General features: G+C 39.0%; 1 protein-coding gene across 3 annotated transcripts in view; it reads left to right on the plus strand.

The window, feature by feature from the left end:
• The window catches only part of LOC106957704 (anoctamin-4), a 49,234-nt gene that overhangs the window by 26,239 nt on the left and 2,876 nt on the right, over positions 1 to 20,119 (plus strand). For all 3 annotated transcript variants that reach the window (XM_015049136.1, XM_015049135.1, XM_015049137.1), the window contains 21 exons: positions 1,530 to 1,730; positions 1,837 to 1,985; positions 2,678 to 2,827; positions 4,308 to 4,408; positions 5,073 to 5,117; positions 5,200 to 5,331; positions 5,418 to 5,524; positions 5,749 to 5,804; positions 5,927 to 6,048; positions 6,700 to 6,834; positions 7,151 to 7,247; positions 8,102 to 8,162; positions 13,747 to 13,829; positions 13,965 to 14,105; positions 14,805 to 14,969; positions 15,135 to 15,171; positions 15,356 to 15,467; positions 16,518 to 16,575; positions 17,124 to 17,221; positions 17,884 to 18,026; positions 19,944 to 20,096. In XM_015049136.1, coding sequence (XP_014904622.1) covers positions 1,530 to 1,730; positions 1,837 to 1,985; positions 2,678 to 2,827; positions 4,308 to 4,408; positions 5,073 to 5,117; positions 5,200 to 5,331; positions 5,418 to 5,524; positions 5,749 to 5,804; positions 5,927 to 6,048; positions 6,700 to 6,834; positions 7,151 to 7,247; positions 8,102 to 8,162; positions 13,747 to 13,829; positions 13,965 to 14,105; positions 14,805 to 14,969; positions 15,135 to 15,171; positions 15,356 to 15,467; positions 16,518 to 16,575; positions 17,124 to 17,221; positions 17,884 to 18,026; positions 19,944 to 20,096 — 2,346 coding nt within the window. The remainder of the gene's footprint in view (positions 1 to 1,529; positions 1,731 to 1,836; positions 1,986 to 2,677; positions 2,828 to 4,307; positions 4,409 to 5,072; positions 5,118 to 5,199; positions 5,332 to 5,417; positions 5,525 to 5,748; positions 5,805 to 5,926; positions 6,049 to 6,699; positions 6,835 to 7,150; positions 7,248 to 8,101; positions 8,163 to 13,746; positions 13,830 to 13,964; positions 14,106 to 14,804; positions 14,970 to 15,134; positions 15,172 to 15,355; positions 15,468 to 16,517; positions 16,576 to 17,123; positions 17,222 to 17,883; positions 18,027 to 19,943; positions 20,097 to 20,119) is intronic.

The following is a 20,119-nucleotide window of genomic DNA, read 5'->3' on the forward strand; positions in this document are numbered from 1 at the left end:
AAGACGACAATGCAGCTTATTTTCATTGATGACTTATTCATTGATGGAAACACACCAGTTGAGAAATCGTTGGGGTTTTTTTTGTTTTTTTTTTATTTTTTGTTTACATCAGAGGACTATAGATTATGTTTTGCACACATTTGTAATGGAAATGCAGCTAGTATGACAGCAGCTTTAGTTTGCTTCCATTTTATGAACCCAGTATAGAGGAACCCTTTAAGGACGACTGGCTGAGCAGTAACTTTGCTTGTTGGGAGTTTGATCTCTTACCACTTGCTGCATCCATGGTCTCCGGTGTTTCACAGCATCAGCAGCTGATTAAAAGCTGCTTCCCCCCCACTTCTGTCTCTCTCACTTTCTTACTATGCCTCAGCAGAAAAATTCAGCTGAGTCACATTTGCTGTCACAAACGAAGGCAGTCATTAAGGACTGAAGATTAAAAAAAGGAGTCAATCTAGTTGAGAAAAATTCCCAGTTATCTTGTGGTTTTATTGACTGGTGCAGCTTTTAATGTTTCTTTTTTCAGTGTTAAGCCTTATGAATGATAACAGATGACACACTGGCTCCTGATTCCTTTTTTTCTTCTTTGAAAATTATGGTGCCAAACAGGTTAGGACCAGGAGTACTGCATAGCATTATGGGAAACCTCATCGCAACACTAGCTGTGTTTCCATTACTAATGTGGTCAAAACTTTGCAGATATTTACAGTAAAAAATAAAAAAATAACATAATTTTGTAATTGTGGTCTTTCCATTAACTAATACAACTGAAATCACACATGAATATGTTTGTCCATGTTATAGTCCATAAAAAAATTAATACTACCCTTCTCCTGACACTTCCTGTTGACTTTGTCATTTTCGTCAGTAGTAACATCCAGTTGTTGATCACGTGACTCGTGATGTGAAAAAAGTGTTTCCATTGCAGCGAAAGACGCGAACTTCGATACAGTCGAATAACCCCCTCATCCAAGAAACTTTAGGGGAGTTTTTTGTAATTAGCGTGTAATTTTTTTTTTTTTTTTTTTTTAAGTCCAATTTGCAACAGTTCATGGTCAATGGAAGTGCAGCTAGTGTTTGTGGAATTATGTTATGGAAAACCTTAGGAATTCTGAAACCTGGACTGTTGAAAACTTTCAAATACACATTCACCCAAACATTAGCATGAAGTCGAGCAGCTAAAGCATTTTTCTTTGAATACATCTCCCAGAATGCCATGCAGTCCTGGTTCAGAGTTCAGTCCTATTATCTATTGATATCGATCACGTGTCAGTCGCGATATATACTGTTATTGATTTACTGGTCAACCTTGCCATTAGGACAGTTCAACCTAAAGCAGAAATAATTGTAGTGTTGTCACTCTAACCCTCTTTATATCAACAGAGGAAGCACATAGCCCTCTAAAAAAAAAAAAAGAATAACGTCTGTTTCAGTTTGGTACTGTAGCTCAGAGTGGACATGCTGCTTTTGCATCACCGTGAAGTGTGCAAAGACACAATTCACGGGTGAGTTTCCCTGCGTTTCTGCAGATGTGAGTTTATCTCTACATGGATCTGAGCCCAAGCAGCAGAGCCCGCACCGATACAGAGAGCTGCAGCGGCCCTCGGCCTCTGGCTACCAGCCCGTCGACAGACCCCTCGCGTTCCTGTACCGAGAGAGGGACGGCGTCATGGAGGAGTCGTCGGCCGAAACCCTGGACTCCAGCACTCAGGGCGACGTGCCTCCACTGGGTGGGGACTTTGAAGACGTATACTTCCACGTGTCTAGTTTTATTTATTTATTTTTTTCTCTCTCTCCAGATAATTTAGTTTATTTTCTCACCCGTCTTTGCGTTAGCCGTGAAGGACGTCCAGGTGGTGCTGCAGAAAGAACGGTCCGACGGCATCAGCACCCCGTCCAGAGACGACGACTCCACCCTCCAGAACCCGGGAACTCACAGCAGTATCCTGGACGACAACAGCAAGTCGCAGTCAGCCGTCCCGGAGGTAGACCTAAGAAAAAGATAAACCTAGAAAACACAAAAAGCAATGTCCAATTGATTATTTGATTTAATAATAGAAAAATGCTATCCAAACCAGCCTGGCCATCTGTTAAAAACAGGAATTGTCCCACTTATTACACTGCAAAAACACAAAATTTTACCAAGTGTTTTGGTCTAGATCCACTGTGACTATACCAGTAAACTTGAAATTAGACCAATTAACATATAAATTTTCAGCAAGATATAGATATAGATATAGATGTTTTAAGGCAATAATTGATGAAAAGTACGAGTTCAACTGGCAGATTGTTTCACTTATAATGGAAAAATGTCATTATAAGTGAAATAATCTGCCAGTGGAACTCGTACTTTTCATCAATATTAAGGAACTATTGTCTTAAAACAGGTTGCTATATCTTACTGAAGTTAGTCGTTAGTCAGTTTTGTCTTAATTCAAGCATGCTAACATATTTGCACTAAAAAGTAAACCATTTTCATAGCAACTGAAGGTGACATAGTTACTTGATTGTGCTATAAAATGACATTATGTGCCTGGAAAGTACATAAAACTGCCTCTTTAAGGTTTTTAATCAATCAAAACAGTTCTGAAGATCTGAGGTTTGGGTGTGAGGTAAATAGTTTGATGTAACTCAGGTGCTTTCTTTTCTGATCTTCTCTCTGACTGTTTGTCCACAGAGGAGGAACAAATCTAGTGGACTTTGCTTCGGCGACGGAAAAAGTCTCATAGACTACATCCTGGTTTACAGGAAGTCCAGCTCCCAGTCCGAGAAGAGGGAGATGTTTGAGAGGAACATCCGCGCCGAAGGGCTACGCATGGAAAAGGAGGTAAGGGGAAACAAAATACATATGTGCCACGTGACTAGAGCTTAGCGAGTTGTGTCTTTTTCGTAAATATTTAGCTTGCTAATAGGTATTAAGGATGAGGTCATGGTCATAATGTGAGATTTATAAAAACCTTGTTCAAAACTGCAAATACCTTGGATTCACCATTACTGTTGTAGGCTGTGACAATAATACTGCAAAAGGATAACACAAAAAAAACGTTCTCCTGGATGTGCTATAGCAGTTAAAGTTTAAGGGGGATGGTGGCGAAACATGAAACTGTTGCTGCGCAAGTTACTCAACAGGTTGTTGCTCGGTAACAAAAGAGTGAGGTAGTTACTAGATGCCTCCAACCTAGCTTAGCTCGCTGTCAGAGGTTAAGAATGCTGTGAATATTGAATATTCTATCAGACATATAATTTATTGATATTGATCACGTGTCTTATCGCGATATATATTGTTGTTGATTTATTGTCCAGCCCTAGATCCTAGTGCAAAAACCTTCATATACTCACAGGTGACTTTTTAGCAAGTTATAGGAGCTTGTTTGAAGTCAAGAGATTTTTTCAAATATTATAAGTTAAACTGTCTTGTTAAAATGTCTGCTGGCAGAATATTTCACTGATAACTAGTACTTTTTCATTAATATTACAGAATTAATGACTTACAACAGGCTCCTATATCTTGCTGAAAAGTTACTCATAAGTTAGTTTTGTTTTATTTCAAGTGTACTAAGATATTTGCTTTAGAAAGTAGATCAAAAATACTTGATAAGATTTTGTGTTTTTAGAGCGTGGTTACTCTTTAACAGACAAAATTATTTTGATAGCAACTGAGTAGCGTTTTATCAAACAGCTTGGTCTGTTTCATGACATAGAGAGGAACTTTAGCCTGTTTCTCTCTTCAGGTCTTAGTAGAGAGGGACGGGGTGCCATCTTCGTCTACACACCCAAAATCTTAAGGTCTTATGAAATTGTGTTTTGCCTTAATATGGTTTTATAACACATTCAGTCTTACCAACGCAAATCTTAAAACACTCAGTGCTTTAGTGCCAGCTTTGAAATCCGAGGATAAGAACTCTAACTCCCACCTCAAAATCAAGAGATTTGATGATGCTGCTGTGAAGTCGTCTCTTGGAATTGTGAAATTTCTGGATCATCTCTGATCTTTCAAGCCCGTCTTTGATGTAGCAGCACCCGCGTCGGGATTGGAGCATCTAGAGGACGATCAATGAAACTCTCTGAGCTCTCAGCCGTGGGTGTTTCTTTCACGGAGTCATTTGGTTATTTTTAGATCTCCTACTAGTCGTTTGCAGATCGTCATACTTTAAACGAAACACCCACGCTGCTGGAACGTACAGAGAGTAAAGGACGCTGATGCCAAGAGGCCTGAGGGAAAGTAGCTCTCCGCGGTTACTGAAACTGTTTTGCTTTGTGTGTGTGTGTGTGTGTGTGTGTGTGTGTGTGTTTGCTGTTTTGCGCAGGCTTCTTTAACAAACAGTGATGTGATCTTCCTGAAGCTGCATGCGCCGTGGGATGTTCTGTGCCGCTATGCGGAGCTCATGAACATCCGCATGCCATTCAGGTGAGAGTTTTCAGACTTGTGCAGTCATTCATCTGTGAAAAACAACAGCATTTGGCTTACATCTTCACTGGGGCGTCCATGTTAATGTGATAAACTATAACTGCTCTTTGATCCAGATTTTTAATTTTTGTCATTTTTTTTCACGGTGAATGCTTGCCCTCAAAATCTTGTTTTTGGGATTTTAATGGAACTTCTCATTTTGTTCAAATCGATTTCTTTGGTTACAAAACAAACTGAGTCAGGTTTTTAGGCCTCCTTGTTCACATGTTTAAGTCTGCCCCCAAATTTTCTATTAGCATAATATTTGGGCTGATGGTGGGTCCAAAATTTTACTTTGTTGTCCTTAAGTCACTTGGTATCGAATTGGGTGGTCCAGCAAAACACCCAGACAACATAATACTGCCACTCCTACAGTACTCAAGCTGGTTAGCTTCCTCCTTTTTTTTGCTAGCATCTTTTTTTTTCTTGCTACCTTCTTCCTTTTCTTGCTAGCATCTTTTTTAGTATTATTAAATCTCAGCAAGGAATAAAAAAGGTTGTGTGCTTTTTCATACACATCATCAGTCACATACCGTAGGGGTATGTGTCCATTATTACAGAACTTAATACCATTTTATCCCTGAGCTCAACGTTTTCTAAACCTTTGATCGTCAATCTTTGCCAGGAGGAAGATCTTTTACATGCACAGACGACACAAGTTTCTGAGCAGGTTAGTGTGGAAGTTTTCAGAATCTGCCCGCAAGCTTTCAACTCAATAACTCTGGTAGTTTTATACGAAACCTCTCCTCCAGGATGGAGAAGCGCATCAACAAGTTTCGTGGATGGCTTCCCCGCAAGCCTATGAAGTTTGACAACGACACTCTGCCCTACTTGGAGGAAAACGAAAGCTTCACGGCTCCCTTCAGTCGATCAAGGATCCATCAGTGAGACTTTTTTATTTTACCTTAATCTCTTCTCTTGTGGTTTTGAAATCTTTTACATGTGTTTCTCACTCCCCCTTTCCTTTCAGTTTCATCATCCACAACAAAGACACGTTTTTCAACAACGCCACCAGAAGCCGGATCGTCCACCACATCCTTCAACGGGTCAAATATGAGGAGGGGAAAAATAAGATGGGTGAGTTTTCTCTGGATATTCAAAAGTCAACTTTTTTTTCTACTTTTAAAACTCTGAAAATTTTCCAAAGTTGAAAATTTTCCAGTTTTGAAATGTAGAAATTTCCACGTTTTTTCTAGTATATATATTTTTTTATTTGGTGGGAATTTGTTCTTCCTCATACGTTTCCGTGGATACTAGGCCTAACTTAACATCCCTACCATCTGTTTCCTGTCACTTTGCAGGACTGAATCGTCTTCTGACCAATAACTCGTACGATGCGGCGTTCCCTCTTCATGAGGTAATCACATCCGCCTTCCTTTGCGGCTCTTGTTGTCGCTCACCTCCACCGCCTGTTTTCAGATCTTTGCTGTTCGCTCCGTTCGGCATGTTCAGGGTTTTCTTGTGTTTGAACCGCACCAGGGCAGCTACCACAGCAAAAACTCCATCCGGACCCACGGAGCAGAGAACCATCGGCACCTCCTGTATGAATGCTGGGCCTGGTGGGGGGTCTGGTACAAGTACCAACCGCTGGACCTCATCAGGTGAGCAGACAGCTATGTTTCAAATTGCATTTAACAGAAAATATTACAGTGGGCTGTAGATTCAACAATACAGTGCAACCTGTATTTGGGCTAATTTTCAATCTTAACCCCAGGTCTGTGCAATAACTGAAATTTGATGAAATCCAAACAATACTTTAATCCATTTGGGCCATTCTATATAACCCTAATACAGGAGGAACACATTTGCTGAAAATAAATAAAACATCTTTTAGATTAATCTCAGATATTTTCAAGAAAAAACTTGGAAATTTTTGAGTTTGAAAAGTCCAAAAAATAGTTTGGGAAAGAAGAAAAAAAACCTCAGAAATTCTTGTAAATTTTGTAGAAAAAACTTGAAAGTGTCTGAGTTTCACAAGTCAAACATTTTTTTTTACTTTTGGGAGTTTTCTGGATTACAATAACATTTTATCTTTTTTACTTTTAAAACTCAAAGAGGGAAAAAAAAAATCCGTGTTTTTTCTAGAAAATTTCTTTTGTAGCAAATTTTCAACTTTTCAAACTCAGAAAATGCCTTGCTGTTTCAAAATTCCTGAGATGTTAGACAGAAATTTCCCTCTCATTCTTTCTGTCTGACCTGCTGTGGCCCTAACGCACCGTCGTACTTCTTAACTTGCTCTGCTGCTGCTTCAGGAGGTATTTTGGCGAGAAGATCGGTCTGTACTTCGCTTGGCTCGGCTGGTACACGGGGATGCTGTTCCCTGCCGCCGTGGTCGGCCTCTTTGTGTTTCTCTACGGGGTTTTCACACTGGAGCACTGCGCGGTCAGGTAAACACTCAAACTCTGCTCTTTTTTTTGTAACTAACCCTTGTAAGTTGTTCACTTTTTTGTTGGTAGACCAAGACAAGGAAAAAACCTATTTTTTGACATTTTCATACAAATAAAACCTTAAAAGCGTGGCTCACGTGGATTCTTCCTGAATTAAAACTTTGTAGAGTCACTTGCAACTTCAGCTGCACGTCTACTTTATTACGTACATTTTTAGCCCCTCCTCCTCCCATGTGTGGTCAAACACATGAAGCCCCCATTGTAAAGGACGAGGTTGTGTTTTATGCTGGTTAATTTGGTGGTTGCTTTTCTCCAGTAAAGAAATCTGCCAGGCCACCAACACCATCATGTGTCCCATATGCGACCAGTACTGCCCCTACCTGAGGCTGTCAGACAGCTGCATCTACGCAAAGGTGCGCTCAACAACCAGAGGAATAAATGTGGTACTTTAACTAGGCCTGTCGCAATAAGCAATAAACCAATTTCACACATGAGAAATTGAAGTGAACTCAATCATTTCCATTTGCACGATTCATCGTTTTTCTCTTTTCTCTCTATTTCTACTAAATACCGGATGATTAAAGTTTTCAGTCTGGTGCTTTGGTCTCAACTAGACCTTTTTTTTTTTTTTTTTTTAAGGATAATTTTGTTTACAAAGACTTCAAAGACTTCATCATTCTTTTTTTTGTTTTTTTTTGTTTAGTTTGGATATTTAAAAAGTTTTCCACTTCCAGTGTTAAATGTTCATTAGAATTTAAAGTTTATTGATATTTGACAACGTGTTCTTGCCATTATTATGTCATTACCATTATATTGCTTGAAAATGGTCCCAAAACAACAATATTATCATTTATCGCAACAACGTCTCTGACAATTTATCGTTCCGTAAAATTTGTTATTGTGACAGGCCTAATTTTAATTAAATGTTTATGCTTTTCATTTATACTGAAGTTGTTATTGCATATGTTGCTTCCTTACTATTGTACTACTGGATAGGATATGTAAAGAAAAATAATAATAATAATAATAATAATAATAATAATAATACATTTAATGTTTAATCATTTAAGCCTGTTTTGAGGTAGCATTTAATGAGTAAATAGCCATATAGGCTCAACAACAAATATATTTATTGTTTTTAATCAGTTATTCAGCCATCAGATTGGTGCAGTGTGATTCTACCCATTGTGCTTTCAAGTGTTTGAGGAAGAACTGATCATTCATGCATTTGTTTGACAGTATAACAAAGCCCTGTCTGTATTTTTAGGTCACCCATCTCTTTGACAATGGAGCGACTGTTTTCTTTGCCGTGTTCATGGCAGTGTGGGGTGAGTCCCTGTTAAACTGTTCCCCAACATTCCCAGTGTCTTGTGAGATCTCGTCTTGTCGCCCGAGTTTAGCGTCACCATCAGGCTAACGGCTCAGTCAAAGCTGAAATTCAAAACCTCAAGCTGAACTGCAGTGTTGGTGTCAGGGAAATGCGTTGCCCTCCTTCCAGGGTTCTTGCGGCTTTTGCTTCTTTTTGTGACGCGGAAATGTTTCAGAACATCAGACAAAGAACACCTGAGTAAAAACACGGAGCTGTTTTTCTCAAAATCACTTCATTTCACCCTGAAACGTGACGAGTTGTGGCTGTCCCGTTTTAAATTGATGTGCGATACGGTGTCAGTGAAAATCTATTTTAAGGTGAGGATTATACGCTTTAAGCCGCAGCTCAAAACAGACACTGTTTACCTCAAATCTCACGTCAGGTTCCTCATTGGTCGAGAGTCCAGGCTTCTATCTTCTCTGTCCAATCAGAAGTTTTTTTTTTTTTTTTTTAATCTTGTTGACTGTTGGAATGTGAAACACGGGAAGGTTTGGGACGAGGATATTGATTCACTCACAGAGGAGACAGTTAGACGGAGACTGTGATCAACATGATGTGAGATTAAATCAAAATACTGGAAAACTAATATTAGGCTACAATATTATGAAAACTGATGAAAAAAAAATTAAATTAAAATATTAAAAACAAATCTTAATAACTGTTCATTTTAGTCTCTGTTACCTTTTTGGTGACCTGGAAAAAATCCTGCAGATTGCAGAACAGGAAACATTCATTTTGAAACCGTTTTTCATCAATCCATCCTTTTTTTTCTCAGTTGTTCCCTTCATTAGTCATTAATAGCATGTTATTTGCAATTAAAGCATGCATCTACATAAAATACCTCGACAAATTGCATGTTTTGGATTTAAAGTAATAACACAGACTTATACTTATGAGCAAAATTGCAGCTATGAAGTACAAAAGGATAAGATTAAGTAATGTTTAATACCTTGCATAGCCAGTGTGGCTAAATTATAATAAACATCTAATACTCCAATTTAAAAAAAACTGACTAAATTCTTGTCTGTACTTCTTTTTTAAGTCTTTAAAAAAATTAAGCATTATTTGAATGACATTTCTATGACCTGGTTTTCTTTATTTCAGTTTGTGAAAGTTGGCAATGCTAGATGCTAGCTTTGGCTAATGGTTAGCTAACCACAGTATGTTTACAGTGACTGAAAGTCATTTGTATCTTTTCCCTCATTGTTTTTTAATTTCTACGAGTCACAAAATCGATGAAACCACATTTTCACAATTAGCCAAAAACATTTTTATTAGCCAATTCTTCCAACATGACAGGCTAAGAGGCCCTTCAAAATAAGAGCTTTAAACTATGACAAATCATGTCACAATTAAAGCATAACAATTTCTTCCATTTATTTTGTCAGATGAAGTCACATGAAAAATGTTGTAGTGTTTTAATATTTATGGACAATTTAAATAATTTTTAGTTTTAATCATGTTTAACCCTCTTTAAAAAACTTGTTTGAAATTCCACTTTGTGTTTTTTTTTTCATATACAATGCATATTTGCGTCAGCCGCATATCAAAAGAATACGGAATGACTGAATCACAGCAAATTCAAATGTAAAAAAAAAAAAAAATGCTATTATTTCAATGCTGTACAAGGTCCCAGGGTATAGATGGTGAGTGTGCAGAATCCTCTGGATCTTTGTAGTTTTCTATTGCACAGGATGTGGAATGTGATGTACCATCAGAAGAATCATTGTAGAGCAAATCTGAGTTCTGTTTACAACCGTCAGGGAAATAGTATGGGAGCCCTAAAGGGACACAAATAAGAAAAATAATTTTATATCCTGAAAAAGTCCAAATGAAATTCACTGTCCTCTAAGAACTGCTGAGTAATTTAAGAAAATACAAAATTAGACTAATTATAAGTCAGCAATACATTCACATATGGTTCAGACACAAAAATTTCAATGTACTTTAATGGGATTTTTTTGTGTTAGACCTACAGAAAATAGGTTTCAGAATAAGAGTGACTGAATAAAAATAAATGCTAGATTTCTATATTTGAAGCAATTATGTATCACAGTTAGGTGAAGTGGAAGGTCTGTCGCCTAAAAAATCCCAACGAAATGTGGTTGGTTGCCTTTTATTTATGCAGGAGGGCATCTGGCTGTCTGCAGCCCTTCTGTGTGCATGTTGAATCAAACACGAACCACTGCAACAAAATCACTCACCGCTGAGCTTGTGAACAGAGTCTGGTTGTTGGAGAGCCTCCTGAACTCTTCGCTCTAGCCTCCAACATCTCAGCATGAAGAGCAGGATGAAGCACAGCTGCAGGGCAAAGGTCAACACGCCCAGCGCTATGATGGTGCTGTTGCCTGTTGAGGGGGAGGAACAGAGAACAGGGAGACGGATTTACACTGCACACCATTTTCAGTATTTTCGGGAAATACAAGTGATATGTTGCTGTGGCAACCGTGTCCAAATAATCTATGCATGTGGACGTTGTCCTCATCCCAAAGGAAAGCCTGGCTCTCAGTTCTAATGCATCCCAAAGCTGTTCTGTGGAGATAAAATCTGGATTTTCTCACACCAAACTCATCAATCCATCTCTCTATTGACCCTGTGCTTTGCTGCATGGCCTTGTTGGAACATTGGCATCACCAAAGTGAACCCGACTCCTGAAAAACAGCCAAACACCACAGTGACTTACACTTGACACAATGCAGGGAGACAAGTGCTGTTCTCCTGGCAACGGCCTGACAAAGACATCGAACACGCCTCTGCTCTTTGCGGCACAGCGTCGGACGTTTTGCATGAGAATCGGAGATTTAAAGGTTTGGAGTCGGCTGCTGGGCCATGGAAACCCGTTCCATGAAGCTCTCTATGCGCTGTTCTTGAGCTAATCTGAAGGCAACACCACATTTGGAGGTCTGCAGAAGGTTGCAGACCTCTTCACTCAACGTACCTGACCACCTCTCTGGGATTTTAAGTAGCCTACAATAGGGGTTCCCAAATTTCTCCATGCTACAGTGCCCCAAAGAGCATGAACCAATGGCAATGCTAACCACAGATAATGCTACAATGTAAAGAAACATCAACTTTAAATTCACTATTCAATAATAATTACATTCCTTTAGCATAAATGCTGCCTCATACCTGAATGCAGATCCTGTTGAACACTTACATCCTGTCTGTATCTTGATCTTATAAAGCCATAAGCTGGATGTGTTATTTTAAACCCAGAGTAAAATTATCCAGTTCCAGTAGAGGTGATATAATGTGATCCAGACTCTTTATAAGGTGTAAAATGGCCCTTTAGCACCAAGTAGGTCCAACATTAGCATTAGTGGCTAACAGTTCACCAGACCTGGTGTTCTCACTGAGCTTAGAAATTATTATAATATTGTCCATTCTTCTTTTTCTGTGCTTACTACAACTGTGATCATCGAAATAAACAGAACAGCTCAAAAACAGCTTTTAGGAGATGATTGAAAATAGTCCAGTACCGACTGACGATGCAGCGACTTCCCTGAAAGCGATGTCTGTCTGTACGACGGCCAGCGTCAGGTTCTGGTTCTGGTCCTGAATGAATCCCATCGCACCGCTTCCCGTCTGCTCCAACGGCCAACCTGAAGCAAAAAAAAAAAAAAAAAGTTTACATAGCTAAAAGTTTATTTTATCTGAGATTTAATTTACCAAAATATCTATCAATAGTAAACCTGTGAAATTCTGCACTGTTATGAGCTGCTAGGTCAGAGGTCAGACAACTATACAGTCATTTTTACTCTGATTCGTGATAAATCAAATTTGTCTAGAGCCGTAAAAGCCTGCAAGACCCTTTGTGAACTATAGTTAAATTAATAAACTCAAAATTTATTACTCATTTTAGGCTTTAGAACAAAGAAATAAACCTTTAGGAGCAAACAAAACTACATCCTCGACTGAAACATTTCAAATGTGTGGGAATCTTGCGAGGATGGGAGCAGATCGACGCTGGCTAAGAAGTTCAGAAAACAATCATTAATCTGAATGACAGGCAGATAAAGGCTTCTCCAGAGAAATAGATTTTGGTTCCATTGTGCAGAATTCATTTTGATTCAAATAAATGCTGCTAACTTACAGGGAGATGAGTTTAAAAAAAAGAAAAACTCCAAATTGCAACTTACAGATATTATGCACAAGCAGCAGTCGTGGCATAGACTCAAAACATCAGACGAATCTGAGATGAGAGAAGTTCTGCAGCAAGGGGAAACTCAGATGGAAAGCGTACCGACCTCGCAGCTCTTCTGCTGTCCCGATGGATATAGTTTGGGTTCACTAGCAACGGAGAATGTGCTCAAATCCCTTCATTATGGCCCTCCGGTACGTCCTCCCTGCTGGCTCCCAGTGGAAAGCTGGGCCCTTCCCAGACAGCTGAGCCTTTCTCTTTCAAAACATCCCACTCCTCTGAGGGCTAATCGGGGATCTGGACATGGCAGAGGGACAGAGTGCAGTGAAGAGGAGGGTAGAGACTGAGAGAATAAAGGGCAGTGATTAGAGCAGAGGGGCAGGTAAACATGTTCAATGAGTAAGCTATCCACAGGACTTTGATCAGAGACGCAACACACAACCTCTGCCTCAGGACTTGCTCTGGGAATAACCACCACTTTATAGTCGTTAAAATGATTGAATCAGGCTTTTTAAATGCAAACCTAATCATGTTCTTCAGGGTCGGTTTAAGGCAAACCGAGTAAACCCAGATCTAGCTAAACTTGACATGGGCTCGAAATTTCAGGTTCGGAAAATTGAGTTTGTTGTGAAAGTTTGGTCTGGAAATATTTAATAGCTTCATTGAGTCCAGAAATGTTTCCTCTGAACGACAAACGTTTTGCAGACGACCTCTGAGTCCGTGAGGTCGGAAAACCTCCAGGCCCGTTCAAGTCCGGTGTCAAATCTGGACCTGAATGGTTAACATGTCCCTCGCTCTGAACAAACATACTGGAACAACGTTACATTTGTAGTACAGTTGATGTGCAACAGCAATAGAAGATTTTCTGAATTAAGAAATAAAGACTGAAATAATATTTACTGTATTCACTAGTGAGTACACCAATCATGAGACGGTTTCATTAGTCTGTTTCAATTGCCCAAAAATTTACCAGCACGTATAACAACACCTATGCATACAAGTAGAACACTTTTAATAAGCAAATATTTGTCACCTATTAAGAAATAAATGTTTGTAGGATAAAACAATATTTGCTTACTTTTTGTCGATGGGTCAGGTTGCTACAGTAGAATTGAACTGTAGGTCGCTTGAGGTCCTGGTTTCAAAGCGGACGAGGTGCAACGATAATTAAGAGACGAGAATGGAATAAACGGGAAAAAATGCAGAAGAGACGACCAGAATCACAGTAATCTTGACAAATACATTGATTATCCCTTTAAAAAGAGAAGGCAATTTAATAAATTTGCCTGCTTCGCTCAAAACCATGTAGCAACTGAGAAAACTCTTTAGCTGCTAATTCTTTTTGCTGCTTCATTAAAACATGCAATGAGAGTAATGAATTTACATTTTTTTCTTCCTCCAGCAACAGTCTTTCTAGAGTTTTGGAAAAGACGAAGAGCTGTCTTGGCGTACGACTGGGACCTCATCGACTGGGAGGAGGAAGAGGTAAAGGATTTTACTCCCGTCTTTGTCGTCTGGGTTGATTTGCTGCACATCTAAAAACTCTCATTATGCGGTTCCTGTGTTTTTTTGTTTTGTGCATGAAGTGATGCACGAACTCCCCTGTTTTTGGTCATTCAGGATGAAATCAGACCCCAGTTTGAGGCCAAATACTCCAAGAAGGAGCGGATGAACCCCATATCTGGAAAGCCAGAGCCCTACCAGGCCTTCACAGACAAGTATAGCCGCCTTCTCGTCTCATCGTCTGGAATATTCTTCATGGTGGGTCTATAAAACATCGATTAAATGTGAATATAAGTTGAATTTCTTAATTTTCCAACTTGTTTATTTAATGTTTCAGACATAGACTCTCCATCACCTAATTATGTATTTATATGTATATTTTTAAATCTCTTAGTTTTCGTAACATTAGAACAAAGTACCTTCTCGTTCGTTAAATGTAATCTTTAAAATTGCATGTCTGCATGGGAACTGTTTACCGTTTTCTCCCAGTTATTAGATTCTTTGTGTTACATTTATGTTTAATGGAAACAGAATCAGGATACCGTAAGTCAGACTTTTGGGAATAAAAATGTAATGATTTATTATTGTTGTTGTGAATAATATGTGAAGCAATGTGTGAAAGTGGGTCAGCACCTGCACGCTTTTCAATATTCTACAAATGTGCAGTTGACATGTAAATACCTTAAGTGTTTTCCACTTTTTTTTGTCAAAGGAGCAGTATTATGTAAAATCAACTTTTTTAAGCTTCAATATTATTCCCTCATCAAAAACATCCCTTAATTCTTCCATGTATGTTTCATGTCCTGTGCCAACCTTTCAGCTGTGAAAAAAGCCTGGGTGGACATAGCCCCGCCTTCGAGACGAAGCTCCTCCCTTGAGCTGCAGCTTAAGAGCTTCCAGCTCGTAGAGCAGCTTTTCTCTTACACAGCATGTTTTTGTGTTACTCTGATCTCCCAGATACTGGTGGTGATCGCAGCCGTGTTCGGCATCGTGATCTACCGCGTGATCACCGTCAGCACCTTCGCCGCGTTCGGCTGGGCGCTTATCAGGAACAACTCTCAGGTGGCAACTACAGGCACGGCAGTCTGCATCAACTTCTGCGTCATCATGCTCCTCAACGTGGTGAGTCAGTCACTCACCGCTAACTTTCTGCAAAACGTTTGCTTGATGAAACCCTTTCTGCGTACAGAGTTCTGCAAAAGTATTCATAGTTAGTAATCTTTTTAAATTTTTTCACACGTTATGTGATAGACAGACTGATGTACTGAGTTCCTATTTTTTTCACAGCTTTATGAAAGAGTTGCCCTTTTCCTCACAAATTTAGGTGAGTGCACTTTAAGACATGTTTAAGTTTTAAAATGTCGTTAACATAACTCCTTTCCTGTGCATTTTAAATGTACAGTTGAGTGACAATAAAATCTGTCTGTCTGTAAGCTTGTCCATGTTGGCGTTCCTGAAACCTGGAACCTAAATAAACTGCACTTTATTTCTTTCTCGTGTGGCTACAGAGCAGCCAAGGACGGAGTCAGAGTGGGAGAACAGTTTCACCTTCAAGATGTTCCTTTTTCAGTTCGTCAATCTCAACAGCTCAACTTTCTACATCGCCTTCTTTTTGGGAAGGTGAGGAAGTTTAGCATTCCGATAAATACTAAATACTAAAAAATAAAGTTGAAATAGAAGTATTATTGATGTTGCAAAAGAGCACTGCTAATCATTTTTGTAGTACATCTGGAGAGCTAACTGTATATAATCTCAAATGTACAGCAAAACACCCACTGATAATATGTACATAATTTGTTTTTGAAATAAATGTTGTGGTATATTTTTAGTAAGTACGTTTGTGGGGAAATGATAAGGCCACAGCCCTGTTTTGGTGGCTGAGGGAGCTAGCAACGTTATTTAACTTCCTGCTGATAAAATTAGAAAATGAGCACACTGCTTTCTTTTAAGCAGAGATGCTAATATGTCATTAGCAGGAGAACTGTCAATGAGGAAAACGTAAGCAAAGCCTCCCCTTTTCTTTCCTGTTTATCTAAATGCTAGCATTAGCTCTGCAGCACCGCTACGCTAGCTGACACTGAAAGTTAAAAAATAGCACTTCACTTTAACAAGAAGACTGAACAAAACCAAAAACCCATCTGCCTCAAGAAGTATCTATAATCTATATCTATAATTAAAATAAAAACATGCTGTTTTTATTTTAATTATGTAAAGCACTTTGAAATGCCTTGCTGCTGAAATGTGCTATACAAATAAAATTTGATTGATTGATTGATTGATTGATTGATTGATATAAAAATATAACCAAGTCATAGAAATGTGGGTGCTGGTCATTTTAGCATATCATTAGCACTTGTGAATGTTTTGTATCAATTAACACATTGCTTGTTCTTGTGAAAGGCTATTTCAGAAACAGTTATTTTTCAGTCATTTGATGTTAGCAATTTGCTAATAAGCTAATTTTCTTGAACAAGCTAGCACATATGTGGATACTTGAATTACATACATATTAATGGTGTTAAAAAAACCTCCTTTAGTGATGTTCCTCTGACATGAAATAATAGTTTCTCTGTATCAAACTCATACAACCTTTTCAGCCCTTTATTGATCACTTGCTGAATCAGTACAGATGTTTGACTGTGATTGTCAGTAATATTGTTTTATTGACAGATTCACCGGTCGGCCAGGCGCATATCTACGCCTCATCAATCGCTGGAAGCTGGAGGAAGTGAGTTTTCCCATGAGGGCGTAGCCAAGAATTGTGGATTCATGAAGATAGAAATTAGAAATCGGGCTATTACTGTAAACCCATTCACCAAGCATTTAACCCTCATCTTTAGTAAGTGCTACTTCTGGGAACATGCGAGGAAAATAAAGCACTGAGCTGGTCCACTAGGACAGAAGACCTGAGCGGACACTTTTTGCTGCTGAGCTAATGTGCTCCCTCTTGTGATTCTGCAGCTGCGGAAATGGAAAACTCCTCTAATGTGATGAGGACAGTTCAAGTCAGCCTTTTGTAGCTGTGCAGAAACATGACTGTGCTCACTGGTTCATGCTGTACATTTCCTTAAAAATCAAAAGATACATTTTGTTCAGCGGATAACATTTTTGCCAAATAAATCTTTGGCAAAAATGTATGAGGTTCCAGCATCCTGGAATTGCTTCATGTTCCCAAGCAATTGTTACTAACAGAACCAAATGGACTAATGATGACGCTCATTAGTGATCAGGATTTTTTGTAGTTACTGATCTAATGTGTTTTTGTTGCTGCTGCAGTGCCATCCCAGTGGCTGCCTGATCGACCTCTGCATGCAGATGGGCATCATTATGGTACTGAAACAGACGTGGAACAACTTCATGGAGCTCGGCTACCCGTAGGTTCAGGTTCTCTTCATTTTTTTTTGCTCAGTTTTGTTGTTGCTCTGTGAATGGTCCTAAACATTTTCTATATTTTGGACCAATTCGGAACATCTAATGCTTCCATTTCGTTGCAGAGGTTGAAAACATTTTGCCGTGGGCTCATTATTTCACATTATTTCACATCATGGGGTGAGAGTTTCCCACCTATTTTGAGCATTTCACACTTTCGTAGTAAGACTCCACTGGTGTTTGATTGCGGTGGTAGTGTGTCTGACTTCTGGGTGCGATAGAGTTGATAAAGAAATGAGAAAACTGAAGCAGGGTTAACCACACTGTCAGGAAAAAAAATCCTTGCTCCTGCTTTCACTAATCACCTTAAATGAACAAACCATGGCCTACAGTATTGGCTCCCTGTGGATGGGGATTCTAGTTGGAGAGAAGTACACACCTCCAAATTGTGCATATGACTATTGGTCAGCAGCAGTTCAAGAATAAAATGTGCCTGTCCATTAAAAAAAAGGTCCTGACATCTTACTTTGAAGATAAGGGAATTGTACAAGCCGTGACTGATTTATAATCATTTTTAACAACAGCAGGTTGGCACTAAACTAAATAAACACAGCAAACTACTTTAGGAGTGACATGTCTGTTGGGTCGCCTTGCATTGTTCTTCCAGGCTCATCCAGAACTGGTGGACTCGGCAGAGGTTAAAGAGAGAGCACGGCCACATCCCCAAGGCCAGCCTCCCCCAGTGGGAGCGGGACTACAACCTGCAGTCAATGAACGCTTACGGACTGTTTGATGAGTACCTGAAGATGAGTAAGTCGGTCCTCTATTCAGTTTCTGTTCTATATTCAGCCTCGCAGACAGTATTTCATATCGGGGGTGGCTTTTGAGATGATCTTGTATGCGTTACATGGTTTAATCTCTTCCAGTATCATCAAAATATTCAAACAAAACATTTTTTCATTATGGAGCTGATCTGCTGTACATGTTATGTAATTGTGACATCCATCTGCTCTGATATTCGCTGCTGCTTTCCTTTCTATTCACAGGACATGTAAACACTCTTTTTCTTTTGCGTTTGCATCAGAGTGGAATAAGTTTTAGTGCGGATTAATTAAAAAGCGTTATGGAAATGATAGGATTGGATTTCATAATAAAACTCTGTTGAGAAATAGCGCCACACTGTGGATTATTTTGGTATGTAAAGTGGTATTTAAAATTATCTCAGTTGTTTTCATGAAACAAGGATTTCATTAAATAATTCACAATCAGATAAAAATATCTCCCTTTTAATAACAGTTTATATATTGTGAGACTAACTGCATCAATAATACTTCCATCTAAATACTATAGGAGCTTTTAAATTAATGGGAAACGCCCATCTGGCTGCTTGGGTAACAAACACATAATAGCATTTATGAAAACTATTTTTATCCCTAAAATATTGTTTATTGAATTCCTTAAAGTTCCTAATAAAATCAAGTTCTAAGTCAAGATTAAAACTAAAATCTATTTGTGCTGTGACAGTTTTTTTTTCTTTTTTTTTTTCTCCAGTGGTAAAGTCATACCATTCAAGTGAGACAGAAATTTGTTGATCTTTGTGAGTCAGAGGATAAGAAAAGGCTTAATGTATAGACTTGTCCATACCTACAGTCGGACAATAATTAAAGAAGTTTAAACTGTGTTCTTCAGAGTTCTTGGCCCCATTTTGTACATTCAATATTACACGACTCTTTGCGATATCGTCTCTAAATTCCATAACAATTTCAAACACTGACCAGCTGACATCCAGCTCTTCCTTTCCTCTAAACCCACCTAACCTTTCTCAAATATCTCCCTGTGTAACTGTCTGAGATGAAATGTCAGCTCAACACAAACCTCTTCTAATTAAACAATGACAAAACTCTCCAGATTGGAACAAAGTCAGCTCTCTCTAAAGCCTCATTTTTTTTAAATACAATTATTGCTACCATTTCCGTTTGTCATGAGGATAAAGGTCTGGGGACTAATTCTACTCAGCTCATTTACTTAATGACGGTCTTCTGCATTGATTATTATAACTCTTCTTTTGGGTCTCGCTCTCTCATAAATCTGCCTCCTAAATCTCCAGAACCTGCTCCACTAGTCATATGACTTTTGTTCCTGGCCTCCTATTCCATACTGAATTCACTTCAGAAGCAGTCTGTAACCTTGTTTCTCCATGCCTCTCTGAACTCATCTGCATCAACATGCCCCCTCACATTCCAAGGTCTTCCTCCTTATGTAAATATGACACCATATTTAAATATGCCTCTTTGAAACCGAGTGTATTGTATGTGAAAATGATTGATGTTCAGAGATCATTATTGACTGTCAGAGAAAGCCTGGTAGAGATAGTAAGCAAGCGTACACATCAATCACACTGGTAGATTACTTGGGGTCGGGGGGGGGGGATCGATTGAGCAGGAATAGAAGCAGTTATGTAGTCTTAGAATGGAACAAGTAAATCAAACAATGAAGAGACTGGATAGAGCTGTCAATGAAGGAAAACCTTGGCATTGTTTGAAGGGGACGGTTTGGAAAGTTTCTTTCTTTTGGTTAACACTGTTACTTAGATTAGTTGTCATGGTGAAGTCGTAAACATACTATTGTAGATCTGTAAGTAAATTGGATGATGGAAGATCTTGGAGCCGAAACTACACCTACCGCACCGTTCAACCGATCAACGAAGACGTGCTGTCTTTGTCTCAGTTTTGCAGTTCGGCTTCACCACCATCTTCGTGGCCGCATTTCCTTTGGCTCCTCTCTTAGCGCTGATCAACAACATCATCGAGATCCGTTTAGACGCCTACAAGTTCGTCACCCAGTGGCGGCGACCTCTTCCATCACAAGCCAAAGACATTGGTAAGGAAAAGGCTATAAATTCT

This window comes from Poecilia latipinna, unplaced genomic scaffold (assembly GCF_001443285.1).
Source record: "Poecilia latipinna isolate Pla-1442-1.1 unplaced genomic scaffold, P_latipinna-1.0 Scaffold928, whole genome shotgun sequence".
Classification (NCBI taxonomy): Eukaryota; Metazoa; Chordata; class Actinopteri; order Cyprinodontiformes; family Poeciliidae; genus Poecilia; species Poecilia latipinna.